The sequence below is a fragment of the Lampetra fluviatilis genome, chromosome 3 (assembly GCF_964198595.1).
Source record: "Lampetra fluviatilis chromosome 3, kcLamFluv1.1, whole genome shotgun sequence".
Classification (NCBI taxonomy): Eukaryota; Metazoa; Chordata; class Hyperoartia; order Petromyzontiformes; family Petromyzontidae; genus Lampetra; species Lampetra fluviatilis.
This window is the reverse complement of record NC_136277.1, coordinates 5,604,522-5,622,008: the sequence shown is the minus strand read 5'-3', so window position 1 is coordinate 5,622,008 and position 17,487 is coordinate 5,604,522. Positions and strand designations below refer to the sequence as shown.

The 17,487-nt window shown below is 44.6% G+C and overlaps 1 protein-coding gene and 1 long non-coding RNA gene across 2 annotated transcripts in view; both read left to right on the top strand.

Annotated features, from left to right (window-relative positions):
* The window catches only part of LOC144948870 (uncharacterized), a 39,082-nt gene extending 25,486 nt beyond the window's left edge, over positions 1-13,596 (top strand). The window contains exons 10-13 of the mRNA XM_078878569.1: positions 2,403-2,519; positions 7,565-7,682; positions 10,344-10,519; positions 13,511-13,596. Coding sequence (XP_078734695.1) covers positions 2,403-2,519; positions 7,565-7,682; positions 10,344-10,519; positions 13,511-13,596 — 497 coding nt within the window. The remainder of the gene's footprint in view (positions 1-2,402; positions 2,520-7,564; positions 7,683-10,343; positions 10,520-13,510) is intronic.
* Positions 13,597-16,543: 2,947 nt separating this feature from the next.
* The window catches only part of LOC144951898 (uncharacterized), a 225,137-nt gene continuing 224,193 nt past the window's right edge, over positions 16,544-17,487 (top strand). Inside the window, exon 1 of the long non-coding RNA XR_013640545.1 lies at positions 16,544-16,571. This is a non-coding gene — a long non-coding RNA (uncharacterized LOC144951898). The remainder of the gene's footprint in view (positions 16,572-17,487) is intronic.

Genomic DNA, 17,487 nt, shown 5'->3' with positions numbered 1-17,487 from the left:
TGCTGGAATACCCATCCACGACCCATTTTTAATGCCCTGGCTGAGGGAAGGGGGTTCTCACCCAAGATTTGACGGTACATGGCCCCGTCCATCGTCCCTTTGATGCGGTGAAGTTGTCCTGTCCCCTTAGCAGAAAAACACCCCCAAAGCATAATGTTTCCACCTCCATGTTTTACGGTGGGAATGGTGATCTTGGGGTCATAGGCAGCATTCCTCCTCCTCCAAACTCGGCGAGTTGAGTTGATGCCAAAGAGCTCCATTTTGCTCTCATCTGACCACAACACTTTCACCCAGTTGTCCTCTAAATCATTCAGATGTTCATTGGCAAACTTCAGACGGGCATGTATATGTGCTTTCTTGAGCAGGGGGACCTTGTGGGCGCTGCAGGATTTCAGTCCTTCACGGCGTAGTGTGTTACCAACTGTTTTCTTGGTGACTATGGTCCCAGCTGCCTTGAGATCATTGACAAGATCCTCCCGTGTAGTTCTGGGCTGATTCCTCACCGTTCTCATGATCATTGCAACTCCACGAGGTGAGATCTTGCATGGAGACCCAGGCCGAGGGAGATTGACAGTTATTTTGTGTTTCCTCCAATTCCGAATAATCGCACCAACTGTTGTCACCTTCTCACCAAGCTGCTTGGCGATGGTCTTGTAGCCCATTCCAGCCTTGTGTAGGTCTACAATCTTGTCCCTGACATCCTTGGAGAGCTCTTTGGTCTTGGCCATGGTGGAGAGTTTGGAATCTGATTGATTGATTGCTTCTGTGAACAGGTGTCTTTTATACAGGTGTAATAAAGGACTCGATCTCTGTGTCTGTCTCCGTTGTCCTTTATTTGGGTCCTTTATAACTTGTCCCACACGGCCCTCGCTCAGAGCCTCCCCGCTTGGCAGCTCGACAGCTGCCTTCGCTCCCGTAGCCTTTCTCCACTCCGATGCAGCTCCTCCGGCTGCTCTCACGGCAGCTCCACCGCTGCTCCCCGTTCCTCCGTGCTCGGTCACCGCTGGCCGCCGGTGCAGAGTCTTACCGTGTGGCGATCTCGCCACTCTCCACTCTCCGCCCTGCGTGGCCTCACCCACTCTCCGCCCTGCGTGGCCTCACCCTGTCTCTATCCCCAACTCTCTCCTCACCCCGCTGACTGGCGCCGTCATGAGCCCCTCAGCCATCAGGCTGAGGCACGGCGACCACCCAACGTGGTCTCCACTCTTCACTCCCCCGACTGCTCCCGATGTCTTCTTGTCTCCCCACTATAACTTCTCCCCCACGTGACCCTGACTCCTCCCTCTCGGATCGTCACATCCGACCCGCCCATTTACGCCCGCATTACACAGGTAACAAGCTGAGATTAGGAGCACTCCCTTTAAGAGTGTGCTCCTAATCTCAGCTCGTTACCTGTATAAAAGACACCTAGGAGCCAGAAACCTTTCTGATTGAGAGGGGGTCAAATACTTATTTCCCTCATTAAAATGCAAATCAATTTATAACATTTTTGACATGCGTTTATCTGGATTTTTTTGTTGTTATTCTGTCTCTCACTGTTCAAATAAACCTACCATTAAAATTATAGACCGATCATTTCTTTGTCAGTGGGCAAACATACAAAATCAGCAGGGGATCAAATACTTTTTTCCCTCACTGTATGGTGATACGAAAGCAAAGTTAGTGATGATCCCCAAAAAGTGTGAAACCAGTGCATAATTGCTACAGAGAGTAAAAGCCACACAGTCCTGCCACGATTCACGCGTTCACCACCACCACTATAGGGCCTGGCTGTGGCTGTCTCCAAACATTCCTCGTCGCCAAACTCAATCCAGTAAATGGTATATGTTGCCTTGCATTTGTATTATTTCCCTTCTACGTGACTTTACCGAAAGAACCAAGAATATTAGCTATGGTTTTTTTTTTTTATTAAGGTTTGCCATTAGTAGCTCCATTGGGCGTTATTTATGATTGTCGTTAATAGCTCTGCTGGGTTTGATTCAGGATTGCCTTTGTAAATAGGAAGTAGAAACTTGGTAGAACTGGCGCTGAGTGAGCTTGAAGTGATTTTGTCCCGTTGAGTTGCATTGCACAAAGCTGGAGCTTGCGGGGGTGGCAGAGATAGGGGTACTTACTGAGGGTGTTGGGGAGTCAGCGCCAGAGATTGGAGGCGTAGAGGACTGCATTGAATTAGAATTAATTAATTTCCTAGTTTCTCTGACAGTTATGAGTGTGAATAGTTTATATCCAGATGCAGTGGATGCTCATGGTTCATAGATTTTATAGAATGTGAATGCTTAAATTGGGTATATTGGAATGTAATCTTGTGTGTTGAGGTATTTCTTTGGAATGTATAGATGAGTATATTACTTTTCCCTTTCAATTAAAGTAATTGTGCATTCATGCTGTGTTTCATTTCCAAGTTTCCAAAGTCCCCAAGACTGGGGACATTGCAGGTGACCCCTTGGAGAAACCTGTGGAGTGGCCAAAACACCAGGATGGGAACGTATACATCCCCTACAACATCTCCATCGCGTTCGGTGAGTGCAGCGCACGGTAGACTGCATGGCATGACTTGAGCCTAACCGGAGGACTTCACTCAAAGTGTGGCCTCTTATACATCATCCACTCATACTCAAACATTCTAAGGCGAATGTATAAGATGGAATCTGATTGTAATTGTTGGGATTATAATTCCACTCCTCTTATTTAAGGAGGATAATGAAGCTGATTTCAACATTCATCAAATAAATTTGAGGTGACCGAGATTGAAAAGACATTCCTTTGGCAAGGAAGTGAGAATCCAAATTCGAGGAAGACCAGGACACCACGTGACTCAGCCAGGAGGGGAGAAGCCGTCTCTGTTTTTTTGTGGAAAGGAGCGCGTGAAGGATTTAAAACTACGCGGGAATTTATGTGTAGAGTCAGTGCTGCTGGTGTCATTTGGATGCCAAATTGTATTGGTGACTCTTGCAAAGTGACAAGTTAAAAATAATATAGCACAATATTAACTTCATGTACAGCTAGAATAACTAAATGGCAAATGTACAATTATATTTGAATATGCCAGCCTGCAATCGTGTTGCAAAATCATCAATGTTAAGGCCACTGAATTGGCGAGGCGAAGGCTCGTGATGCACACCTGGGGCTCAATAGATTCAGAATCAGAATCCAAATATGTATGTACAGTATACAGGAGATTGTCTTTGTCAGTAGTCCCGTGATTGTTTATGGAAGAGCCTGTTTGTGATTTTAAGAAATGTGTTTGTGAACAGGATACAATTGGCATACACTGCAAAGAAATTGTAATTGTTTGTATATTAGCAACACTTTAGTGCAATCGACGGAATCACACTTTTTATTGACTTTAATAACCTTTGAGGGCATTGGATATTGTTAGGACTTTAGTGGACAATGCATGCAATTAAGCAATGCTTTTCCAGAACACATACACATTTAATCGTTCGTAAAATGTTCATGAATATGGAACAAATAGAGAAAGTTTATCTGGGTTGTTTTCATTTCTCTTTCTCGTTTTCCTTCTGGATTCTTCAATAGCACGGCTCAACTTCAGAATTCCCAAGAATCGTTAATTTCTCTAGTTATTATTACCCTGCATAATCCAATAAATGTATTAACTCGTGTCTGTTATAACTGCAGTCTTGCTGATTACTGCTGGCCGCTTGGTGTTTTGCACCTTTGGGCTTGTGCTCAGCTAACGTGATAAGTACGTAACTATCACATAGCTCATATACGTTTGCTCGTAATTCGGATTGGTAATATCTCTGCTGTTATGTGAGGTAATGTATTCCTGCAATAAAAATGTGATTCAGCGTAACTTACAAAGTCTCCCAACTTGTCAGCCGATCAATACAGAATAAGTTGTAACAATATCCATCAGAGTCTGTGGCAGGATATGAGTAGGAATCCTGTCCCAGGGTCGGGGCACTGCGCAAGTCGTGTGTGTTGGGTGACTCGTGTACGGGAGACCCCACGCGCGTTCCGTGTGCTCGGTGTGCTCGGTGTGGAGGAGGCGCCATGGTTCTGGCGCTGGTCAACCCCAAGCCCCATCCCTCATGCTCGCATGACCATGCACGGCCGTGCCAGCGTCTGCCTCTAATCGGGCTGCGCTCCAAGCGTCTTGCTATGGAAACAGCCATCTGCAGAAAGCTGCTGCTTAGAAGCAAGAACGCTGACGTTACGCAAGAGATAAAACACTTCCAGTATCAAGTAAAACCTTCAGCGGCAGCCAATCTGCTTGGCTGATCCATCCATTGACTGTAGTTACTCGATTATAAAATATCTAGAACTAGCCTTTTGCCCGTCCAAGGATGGGTGTATTGCAGTAAATCTGAAACTTGCAAGCGAAACGCAGACCGCGACATGGTATTCATTGCATCCATTCGTGTGCAATTTGTAAGGGCACGGTGACACAGACCTATTTCATGTTAAGGTTATAATCTCTTGTTCATCATGACGTCCTTTTTACTTCTATGTCTCATTAGCGTTACGGAGATCGCGTTACATGAGGATTCTGCCTTTGCAACACAAGCAATCATCATCAGGCATAAAAGAAATAGCAACAAAAATCTAACTAGAAAAAACTATAGACAGACATACAAGCAGACAGACATCACAACGGCACACAGAGAGAGGAGCAAGCTGACAACGCGGCACGGGCACGCAAGCCTGAAAATTAGGAGGCAGGCACACGAAAATTAAATAACCTAGTAAAATATCGAAATGTGATGTAATACAACACAGAGAGTCTCTATATTTAAGGGACCGTCACAGAAACGACCCCTCTCTTTGTGCCGATGTGTGTCCTCTCTCTGTGTGCCGTTGTGATGTCTGTCTGCTTGTATGTCTGTCTATAGTTTACTAGTTAGATTTTTGTTGCTCACACTTAAAATTCTAACTTAGCAAATTTTGAAACACGTAATCAACCAGGCTATGCGTTAATTGTGTGTTAACCGACTCTCTGTGTTGTATTACATCACATTTCGATATTTTACTAGGTTATTTAATTTTCGTGTGCCTGCCTCCTAATTTTCAGGCTTGCGTGCCCGTGCCGCGTTGTCAGCTTGCTCCTCTCTCTGTGTGCCGTTGTGATGTCTGTCTGCTTGTATGTCTGTCTATAGTTTTTTCTAGTTAGATTTTTGTTGCTATTTCTTTTATGCCTGATGATGATTGCTTGTGTTGCAATCGAAACGTCGTAATATGTTATTTTATTTTAATTTGTTGTTTTATTTTTGGACGTGACTTAACCGAAAAGAACCAAAGAATGATTCTGCCTTTGTAGTGATGGTTGAAAGTTGACGCCGAGGGGGAAGGAGGCGCCTCGGCCCCCCATGTGGAGTGACGTCAGCCGATAATTATTATAAATGGGGGAGGGGGGGGTGTCCATTTGGAGAAAGTCACCTTATAATGAGTACTCTATTGGTTCTTTCGATGAAGTCACGTAAGTGTAGAAGAGTTCCAGACGACTCGGAGACTAATGTGAAGGTTAAGGGCTTGCGCCGTAAGTTTATTGAGGCATTCGCTAATAACACAAAGGGGTGTAACCACTTCCCAGGGGTTAGGGGTCCTAGGCTAGGTCCCACCGGTTCCCGTCACAGCCGGCTGCCCCGTGCTGCCTCCTCTGCGCCGGCCGTGGGTTCAGCCAACACGGCCGACCGAGGAGCGCAGCCACATCCAGCCCTGGCGCTGCGCTGTTCCCGATTTCTATCCCCTTGCCCCTGGCCCTCCGTTCCACCCTACTCAGACTCTTGTCTCCAGCTACGACCCCGCTTACGTCACGGGCTCTCCTTTAAGTACCCTTGCGGGACATGACGTCATCCCGCCCTCAGGCACGTATGACGTCACTTTCCGTGACGTCATCGCCCCCGGAGGCGAGCGTGACGTCATGTCCCCAACTAGTCCTCTACATAGGTATCAAATAAATAACGTCCATCAAATAAATCACGTCCATCATCAGGTGGGAAAGCAATAGTCTTCTGCTGAGGCAGACTGTTTTAAAAGGTTTTATAATGATTATTAATGAGGGGGGGGGCTGGTCGATGTGGAGTGACGTCACGAGCGTTAAGGACATTCCTGGGTGATTATAGTAGGTATAATCTAACATATTGGGTTAATTATGCACACCATTGCCTTGTGAATGTATATTCGTTAATATCAACTTAGAAATTTGTACGTACATGTATGACTCTTTTTAAATCCTTTATATTAAGTTCGCGTGCTTGCTTGCTTGCTTAGGACCGTGCAAATCTTTCGGTCATTTTTTAACCCACTTCCCGTGATCCAATCGAGCTGACATTTTCCACACAGACTCGTTGTGCCAGACAATTATTGTTTGTGAAAAAAAATTCCCAAAATTTTACACTTTTTAGGCAAAAAAATATTATTTTACATATATTCAAATAGAACGCATTCATGGCTTTGGCTGAACGTCAGAGTGTAAGAGCCCAGAGCGTAACCCCTCCACAGGCCGTGGCGGAGTAGTGCAGTTGGTAGCGCCCTCGCTTCCCATGCCAAAGGTCGCGGGATCGATCCCCGCGTCCTCCACAGGCGAATATATTTTTAAATCCTTTATATTAAGTTCGCTTGCTTGCTTGCTTGCGTGCTTGCTTGCTTGCGTGCTTGCTTACGACCGTGCAAATCTTTCGGTCGTTTTTTAACCCACTTCCCGTGATCCAATCGAGCTGACATTTTCCACACAGACTCGTTGTGTGTGACAATTAATTTTCGTGAAAAAAAATCCAAAATTTTACACTGTTTAGGGAAAACAAATTAAATATTTAATTACCAATTGCTTGATGGTGGCAGACAATCATCTGACGCATAGGTGGCAGCCATCTCAAGCCAGAGGACGAGATGACTCTAGCCGCCACGCATATAAAGGATTTATAGTGAAAAACTTTGTTTTTACGGGTTTACTTGTTATGCATTCACTGCTGGATGAGGGCCTTCCCACACCATGCAAGTCATGGGGGTTATTTGACCACACACCACCACCCGTATTCGTGGCAGCACTGCACTTTGCTGTGCACAATGTAGCAAACCGCAAAACTGCCGATGATGACCAGGCGTGCATGGTGGTCACCCATCCAATGCTATCCAGGCTTAAAATTGCTCAGCTACTGAGACGACAGTTGTTCTCAGAGAACGGATCTCTGACTCGCGCGAAATGTATGTTCCTGTTCTTGTTACCTTTAATGTTGCCGGTGCTGCTGCTGCAATTTTTGGCCTTGCTTTCCCTTCCGGTGTCCGATCATGCGGCTTCAGTGACAGTGCTTCTGGGATACGTGAATTAGAATTATCGTACACTTTCCAGTTCCTCTCCACCAGTAAGGATTGGTACAGCAGATAGAGTTTCATTTTCTTTGCTTCATTACCATTCCGTATGCTCCTGCCACATTGTCTAGTTTAGTTGTTGCATCTTCAAATCTTATGTTGTTTGATTGTCCTTCCCACTCCATTGAAATCATCAGTCGCATCTTTCTAACTATAGAAACATTCATTACCTTGTCAAATGAGCATTATATATAATGGCTTCATCCATACGTGGCACTGTTTTTTTTATCAGGCTTCAGTGACAAGAGGGCAATTGAGCAAGCCTTCCAGGAATTCCGCAACAAAACGTGCATCAGGTTCACTCCTAGAACACAGGAGAAGAATTACATCAACTTCCAGGCACTTGACGGGTGAGTGGGTACTCTTATCTGTGTGTATGTGCTGTAGGCAGGAGCGGTAGTGTGGCGGTTAGCATGCTGCGCTACGAACCCGGCGACCCGGGTTTGATTTCTGCTCACGGTCAACACCAGTACGATTATTTGAACTGGTCCTGGGCTTCCTCTAGGTCGACTCAGTCCCAAATGAGTACCTGGTGTGGTGTGTAAACATCGCCACTGTAGAGACAAAGGTGGCCGGCCGTGATGCTGGTCACCCACCGCCTCGTGTGCTGTACCGGCCATCATAAGTGGTCGCTAACAGCACTTGCCCCAACAGTCTGTTACAGGCTATACGGGGGATCTTTGTGCTTTAGGCATTCGTGTAGGTGTACCTGTGTGTGTATGCTGCCTGTATGTCAGTTGGTGTGTGTAGTTGTGCATGGTGTAGGTGTGTTTGCAGTGTTTGTAGTCTCGTATTGGTATTCGTCTACATTGACCAAAATAAATTAATAATTCGCTGCCCTCGCTTTATGTAGCCTTTGATGTTTATGTTCCTAGGGCGAGGACTGAGGTGAGGCCTGGCTGTCAGCCCTCGCATAGACCTAGGCCTCAGGCTTTATATAAGTTAAAGTTTTATTAGACTCACAATTATTATTTATGATATTTAATTTAATACATTTTAAGCAAATTGAAACTGTCTTGTTCTTTTATTTACTTTTAAATTAAACGTTTTATTCTTAACTTGCGTAGCTATGTTTTCAATGGTCATGGTTAGGTGTTAGTTATAATATGTAAGTTAGTGTGTAAAGTTTATACGTGTAGAAGTTTGTGTACACCTAGCTTGGCATGGGGGATGTGTTTTTTCTTTTATATTTGGTGTTAAATGTTTAAAAGAGATTGTATGTGTATATTTGTATCTGTCTGTTTTGTGCATGGCAGTGTGTTTATGTATATGTGTGCGTAGTTGTATGTGGCCTTAAAGTGCACATAACCTGGCACAAGCACCATGGTGACATCACTGCCACTTCGTGGCGAATGGTGGTTGTGTGTGGGGAGCAGCAGCGTAGTGATTAGCGTGCTGTACTAAGAACCTGGCAACTCGGGTTCGATTCCCACTCATGGCCAACACCAGTGACGATTATCTGCAGCAGTTCTGGGACTCCGCTAGGTCGACTCAGCCTCAAATGAGTACCTGGTGCGGTGTGTAAACATTGCCACTAGTGAGCCAAAGGCGGCCGGGCATGGTGCTGGCCACCCACCCCCTCTGACGTGCCGGCCTTCATAGGTGTTCACGAACAGCACTTGCCCAAAGAATATGTTAAGGCTATAGGGGCATCTTTGTCTTTGTTTCTACAAGGTCGGTGAGTCAGATGTCTTCTATAACCTCCTGTCAGATGCACTAATACATTTTTCCCCTCGAGATAAAGTTATCCTATTGGGTGACTTTCATGCCTGAGTGGGTCATGTTGTGCTGGAGTGATTGAAAGGTATGGGCCAGATCAGCTTAATAATAACATTGGCATATCAACACAACATCATGACGAAACAGCGGATGCGGGCCCATGTTCTTGACATCAGGTCCTACTGTGGAGCTGATCTGCACACTGACCATTGGGTTGTCGTCTGTAAAATGTGCCTACGATTCTTCCACCGCGATGGTGGGTTTCCACCTTGGACCCCATTTAAACCCACAGTGGCCTGGTCTTGTCTAGCTGATGAAAGGTACAAGCGAGAATTTCATCATCGCTTTCAGCTGAGTTTACCATCGTCCCCCCTACTCCTGATTCTGAGAGGAAATGGGTGAGGTTGAGGATTGTGGCTCATGCAGCTGCAATGGCTACATTGGATACACAGTCCAATCCTCCCAGGGGACCCTGACTGACAGAAGGACAGAGGAGGTCTTCCAGCTATCTGAGAGAAAGCGACAGGCCCACTCCCACTGTCTATAACATCCCACCTGGGAGAATGAGGAGGCTTACCACAGCCTTCGTCAAAGGTTCACAGAACTGTGCAGCGCTGCAACGGATGAGTGGTGGTTGTGGATTGCTGAGGAGATGGAATCTGCCTCAATTGCATCTGATCATAAATCAAAAAATGTACTTGCACCACCACTCCAATCACCATCGTTAACAGGTTTTCAGTTTTGCTGAGCGTTTCTGTGAAGTCTTGGGGAAGGGAAAACCCCTCGGCCCAGATAACATCATGGGGCAGAGTGTGCTTCACCCTGTTGGGGCTGTCATGCCTCAAATATTTGAGGAAGCAGGCACCCCTTGTGATTGGCTGGCTAATATACTGGCTAATGTGTTGAGGAAATGTGAATGGCGATCCAGAGCCTGAGACCAGGAAAAATGCCGAGCAGAGATGATCTCCAAACGAACTGCTGAGGGAGGTTGATGCTGGTCTGCAAACTACCCTATATGATTGATATAATCATATGATCACAACTGTCTAGACGACAGGACAGGTGCCACAGGATTGGAAGGATGCGCTAATGGTGTCGGGAAATATCCCTCCTCAGTGTGCTAGGGAAAGGTCCTGGCAAGGATTATTCAACATTGCCTTGCCAGGCACACTGAGACGATGGTGCCGAGTGAGGATCACCTGCTTGTTCTGCGGTGACCCCGTGTGCATTGTTTATTCTGCTGTCACCACGTGTGCATTGCTCACAATAAACACCGGGTACTGTGTGAGCAGGAACTGGTCGTTCCTGGGCAAGAAGGAAGGGGCTCAGTCCTTGTCCCTGGAACCCGGGAAGGTGACCAAGGGCACGGTTCTGCATGAGCTCATGCACGCGCTCGGCTTCCAGCACGAGCACTGCCGCAGCGACCGCGATAGGTACATCAAGATTAACGAAGACAACGTCAAGGAAGGTGGGGCACTGCATAAGAGACACACTCGGCTTGGTGCCCTCGTGGGTGGCACGCATTACAATCATCCAGGTGTCATCAGGGCAGTGCATGAGCAAGCTTTTGGGATCCCTCTACATCAGGGCAGGGCCTGCGAGCCTTGAGCTTGAGCTGTGACTTCTATGACGTGAGGCCCTTCACTGCTCACTCACCTCTTAATTGTGTACGAGTGAGTCGCTGCTGTTTCGTACAATTTAACTGAGGTCTCCTGAACGGCTATGAAGAGCTTGTTTCATGACAGAAGTGTATTCTCTGCAAACCAACACCTTGCTGCTCAAGCGTTGTATGTGTAAGAGAGACAAGAATGCCATTGTTAATAAGCACACGGTGGTATGTATTGTCAATATGAGGATGAGATAGACAGTTGTTCAAAGACAGTTGCGACGATTTCAAGAATTACAAAAATTGAACAATTAAGTTACTTTTTTTTTACAAATCACATGTTTACTGAGACAGTACATCTTCTGCGGCTTAAAGTCATCCAATGCCCAGACAAAGACAACACAACAACACAATAGCTGTTCACATTTCACGACAAGGTTTAAACTCCTGTTATTAGTCCTCAAAGCAAACTTGTGTTTTGCTTAAAGGAAGTAGCAATCCATAAACAGTTGGGAGCTATGGTGTCACAGTACAAGAACTATCATCCTGCTATTGTGTCATCTACAATGAGCTGTCAAGATGCTGTCGATTTACTTTTCAAATCCCAGCTCCCAGCCATGTCATGAGCCATCACAGTTTTTACATTGCCCTCTGTGGACTGTATCATCATTTATAATTATCAATGCTCATTTAATGTTTTAAATATTTTATTTCCTGAAAACTTATTAAATATAGGTAGACCTCACTTAACGCTCAAAATGCGTTCCTGGAGAAGTGAGCGCAAATCGAATCGGCGCTAAAAGGGGTCATTATTCCATTGTATATATGGGGATGTGTTCCCAACAGCGTTATTTATTTCGTATGAGCAATATATGAGGCTTCATTGGAGTATCGGTAATAGCACAAATAATAATACAGATGGTAAATATTTAATAAATAAACGTTGTAATGTATTTTAATAACATCAGTATTATGCACTGTACTCGTACTGTACATGCCGGTGGTGGGAGACGAGGTTGCAGGAGCTGCTGCGCTCCCAGTCCGGAGTCATTCTCAGAGAAGAGCTCCAGGACCTCCATGATCTTAGTGGTGCCCTCAGTCTAAATCTGTGGTGAGGTTTCTTTTAGGTGGAGCCTGAGACTCTTTCCTGGTCTTGTGAGTTCTCACCTGGCTAAACAAATATTTAGTTTTAAGTGTAATTGTGATCACGAATTGTGATAATTCAATCGCAGGGGGTGGGGTCTGGTTGGCTCAGCGTACATCACTCTCATTGGCTGAGCTTGTGCACTATTTAGACTTCTTAATTTTTTTTGTCAAAATGTTCTCCAGGACTAAAAGCGATGACGAAGCAGCATTCTACGGGGTCGGGCTGAGTGAGGTCTGCCTGTAATAATTAAAGTTCACAAAAACAATGTTCTAAAACTATCAGTAGTAAATTAAATAAGTGCTTTTGCATAACGTTTTCAAAACAATGACATTTTCTGACAGGATGAGAATTGTAGATATTATAGGTTGCAAAGTTGCTATTATTAGAACACTTATGGGAGGTAATTAGAGACAACTAACTTTTGTTTGTATTTGAAGTCCATCAAAGCACAAAAGTATAGTTAATTTATTTTGTATATCACAATAATCGTGCTATGATATTTATTGTGTAATTTAAAATATCAGGGCAGCTCTAGTGGAAAGAATAAACATGATTTATTAATTTTCAGGAAACCCAATATAATTATTACTTTTTGAGATTATATCTGCAGTAGTCGTGTTAATCTGTACAAATGCCAAGATACAGTCACTCGTCGCTTAATGTCGGGGTTGCGTTCGTGAAACATGCAACTTTAAATTAAGCAACGGTAAGCAAAACCTATTTACCCATAAGAAACAATGTAAATACTTAACATAATACACTTTGTTAACCTACATATTTAATAGAAAAACACTGGTGATTAACTGTAGCTATAAGTAGAGAAACGGTTAGGTTCAGTTAACACTCAACCAGTGATGGTTGGTGAGCTTCCTAGGGGTGGAGTGAGGTGCTGGAGCCACAGGGACACATCCAATGACTGTTTGCTCAGCCTTCTTCTTCTCTTCTAAGTCGAGTTGCTTGTAGGATGGCACTGCTTGCATTATCCTTACAACAAATGTCCATGCTTTGTTTAAGATGCAACAGCTTAGAAAGCTGCAATGACATCCTGATTCATCACCCTGGCCTTTAAATCCTGAAACAAACTTCGTCGATATGTTATCTACAGCCTGGTATGCAGGAGGTCGTGATTTCGATCCTGACCCTGCTGATGCTGGCTCTATATTTGGAATTTGTGAGTTCACTCTTCCCGTGGTGGCCACTTGGAAGTTCTGATCCATTTGGTGTTGCCCTCAACAGTTAGAAACATTAATTTGGATCATTTGGCTCTGATTATAAATTCCCACGTGTGGTGATATAAACCACTTTGATGAGCTATCGTGAGTGGTCAGATCACCTCGAAAAATATATCATAGCTCAGCGGGCTTTACCTGGCAAACAATATAGTTTTGTTTCGTTTTATAAGACCATGGGTCTGGTTTCACGTATTGGCAGGATGGCTCAAGTTTTTTTCATATTTAGTGGAAACATTTTAAAGATTAAGTTTAAAAATGTTTTGTCCACATTACCATTGATGCTGCAACATCAATTAGGCCCAATGTCTTCAATGTGTACTGTATATTAATATTGTGTTGATGCAAATTATAAGCAATGTTTTGGTATCGAGAGATTTCGAAACCACTGAGATCACAGCCTCCGCGATGCTGAGTGACTCCATCGCACCCCGTAAATCAAATAAGTGTCTGACTGACAGGTGGTTTCTGCTGCAGGTGAACAACGCCAGTTTCAACTGCTGGATACTGCCGACTGTGAACTTCCCTACGACTATATCAGCATCACCCACTACGGCAGGTAAGGCTCTCGTGATCTCACCAGGTTGTGGCTTGACAGTCTGATCCAGTGTCATTGCTCACAGCCCTCTGAGCAGCCTCATTCGTAATTAATCATATTGGGCATGCATTCTCTTATTCAGCTCTGTGCCACGCTGCATCATGAGTGGCTCCTAGCGGTGCTATTGCATTGGACGTGAATTCATAGCTCTGCGTGTAACAGTAGTTTATAATCACAGCATTCTTGTCCTGGGGTTCACTGTTACTTCTCTGGTAAGAGTAAGCTTGTGTCAAGCTGAGCTGTTTATGTCTCTGGATGCTTTTCACAGCGGTTTAATGCCACACATGGTCCATCTTCTCAATTTGCATGACCCAGAGCTCGGTGTTATAACGTCATCAACATCTCTAGGGACCTTTGTTGGTGATGCCGTCAGCAAAGGGCAGGGCAGTTGCATACAGTGTAACGATAGCTGTCCACTGCCTACTCTTAAGGTTGTTCTGTGAGACTGGAGTGTAGGAGCAGGGAGACGGGCGTGTAGTGCGCTGGGAATGGTTTCCATGATTTGAAGCATCGGGGCACACTCCCTTGTTGGATAATTACTGATTAATAACGCTTAGTTCTGCCTCGCCCAGCTCCTAAATCCGTTTTAGAAAACAGGTACAGAGCAAACTGATTACATATTCGGCATAATAATTAATAACGATTATTAATTTTACAAACAATAATTAATTCAATTTGATATTTCAAATGCTGTAGAATGTGTAATGTGCACAGTTTTCGCGGACGTGCAGGAAGCCACAGACAAGTGGGAAGGCAGCCAGGAACAGCGTGAACAATTGCCCATGATCTGTGGCCCTATATTTAGCCAACTCCATTAATGGGTCTTTATACATACCCACAAAGCTTAAGGTTGTTCTGTGAGACTGGAGTGTAGGAGCAGGGAGACGGGCGTGTAGTGCGCTGGGAATGGTTTCCATGATTTGAAGCATCGGGGCACACTCCCTTGTTGGATAATTACTGATTAATAACGCTTAGTTCTGCCTCGCCCAGCTCCTAAATCCGTTTTAGAAAACAAGTACAGAGCAAACTGATTACATATTCGGCATAATAATTAATAACGATTATTAATTTTACAAACAATAATTAATTCAATTTGATATTTCAAATGCTGTAGAATGTGTAATGTGCACAGTTTTCGCGGACGTGCAGGAAGCCACAGACAAGTGGGAAGGCAGCCAGGAACAGCGTGAACAATTGCCCATGATCTGTGGCCCTATATTTAGCCAACTCCATTAATGGGTCTTTATACATACCCACAAAGCATAACTAAGAGGTTGTGCTAAGATAAACCCTTGAGGGATATTGATAATAAACACTTCAGTTAAAGTGTGTAACTGTTATGATCATGGTTAAAAGCATTGCCTTATTTTGCACTGGAAATCATAGATTAATGTTTAGAGTTATTTGTGATGCTTTTTGAAATGGTCATCAAAAACCTTTTTAGCTGAATACCATTAATTGTGTAATTTAAATAGTGTACAGATTGAGTACATCAGCTCATTTCACCCAATGAGTTGTGTGTGTGTGTTATGTTGAAGGGACGCCTTCTCCTGTGATGGGATAAGCCCTACGATCATCCCTATACCAGAGACAACCACTGTCGGCCAGCGGGAATGCCTCAGCCCACTGGACGTCGTTAAAATCTGCAAGATGTACAAAACCGTAAGTATCGGGACAATGAGGCATAGTCTACAGCAACGTACGTGGGGCACTGAGTGTGGATGGCATTGTTAGTGCAGTACTGGGGCAAGCACTGGGTGTAAAATAGAACCGTGCGGCAAAGCGAAATTAATCGTAGGCAACTCAGGCAGCGCTCAGCCAGGGTGCACCCGGCAGTTACAGAGTGTGAACCGTGGGGTGCCTCACCCAACCTGCTCTGAGCGAGTCATTTGCTGCTCCGCAGGGACCAGGAATCCACTACGGAGTGGAAACGATCCCACTGCTCGAGTACCGCATCGCAAACATGCACCGCGTTCATCATTTGTACTGCCTTGGCACACTGCATAGTAGGCTAACATTGCAGACGATGGTGCTTCTTCATCGCAGAGAGAAGGCTGCACATGTACGGACCCAAGCGTACGGACCCACACATGTGTGGGGGTCGCACCTTATGCGGTGTGGCCCTGAGAACACCGAGGGCCAATGCACCACGGCCGTTGCAGCCTTTTGGTTTTGTTTGTCCAACCCCTTGCTTACCCAGCTGTCTGTAACCATCGTTTCGGGCCGGACGCGGCCCCCCATACCCCTTCCTCCGGCCTGCCATGTGCTTTAATTTTTACGACTTATATATTTTAAAGCTTTTACCTAAATTCAACCTGAATTTAAGCCAAACAATGAAACGGGAGATTTGGCACGCTATGTAGCAAAAAATAAATCAACTTTCTTTTCGGATTTTGAATTTTCATAGACCCACTTGTGTGGCTCACATGAGGTGCCTTTGAATCCAAGCTGGCCCGCTCTCCGATTGAGTTTGACACCCCTGATCTATAGAATCAGCAGTGGTGTGACTCCATGTATTGACCTGCACACAAACACTTACATGCACCCACATTCATAATCACAAATATTGGCATGCACACTTACAAATATTGACATGCACACACATGCAGACAAATACTAGCATTCTCACAAACACATGTACACACATGCACACACACAAATACTGACATGCACACATGTGTTTGCCTACTTGAATGCAAATATATGCACACACAAATACTGGCACGCACAGACATGAATACCAACACGCACACAACTGGCTGAATTTTGCTCCCAGGTTGCTATCGATTCACGTGCTACATTTGAACTAAATCAAAGGCACATGAACAGGGAGAGCCAATCTAATGGTGTGAATCAGAATATCACAAAATGCTGACTGACCTTGGTGTGTTCACCTTTACTCAGATGGCAGAAGGAGACATTGCTAAAGCTGTTGCTGAGGTAAGAACATCACTGTTCCTTGTGTTTACAGGCCGATTTAACAAAGGTGTGCATCATTGCATGTGTAGTGAAACACAATCCTCATGAAAGTATTGCCTCATTATAAAGGAATTGAGAAGCTATACGATAAAGGGATGTGGCACCACAACAGGGAACTGCAGGGATGAGACTCGACTCATGGTGCTGAATGTGAATGTTAAAAACACCACTGAGTGGACAGAGCCCCACTCCTACAGCTCGTGGGTGTGACGTGGGGTGTGATCAGGGGACAGCCGCGAGGATGTCAGGGCAGTTGAGACAGCCACTAGGCTGAAGAATAGATAAAAATGGGAGAAATGGCAATTTCAGTTGAGTTAAGCCTGGAGAGGAGAATACGTGCCTGGGTTGTGAGAACTATATATGAAGCCATAGAATAATTGGAAGTATAAGCGTGAAAGTTAACAGGTTACCAATTGTTGTAATTGTGGAGCAGTTTCTTTTTATTAAATTGTATTAACCATTTGGATTCAAACACACACTATTGTTAGAGTATTCTCTTACTGTCTATAAAGTCAAATTTAGACGATGTTACACATGAACAACATCTTTATCCAGGCCAACAGCCCAAACTGACTGAATTTGTGGCCATTTTGTCATTAAACCATCAAGGTAAAGAGTTTAGAAAGTGTGGCTATCCCAACAACAGGCATCACTGAGACAAAGACAGAACCGTAAACTGGTTTCATTCTCACTAGGACTCATCAGTACAGTCATCAAGGTTCGCTACTGCCCTATACCTCTGGGAGCTGGGAGCTCATCTATTAAAAAAGCCCGGTGTTATGTGTATCCATTTGTCCGTTTGTTCATCAACTAAATTATAAGAGCCTTTCAGAAGGCCTGAATCAAAAAGACAGAAAGTAGACCCCTCCCCCAGATG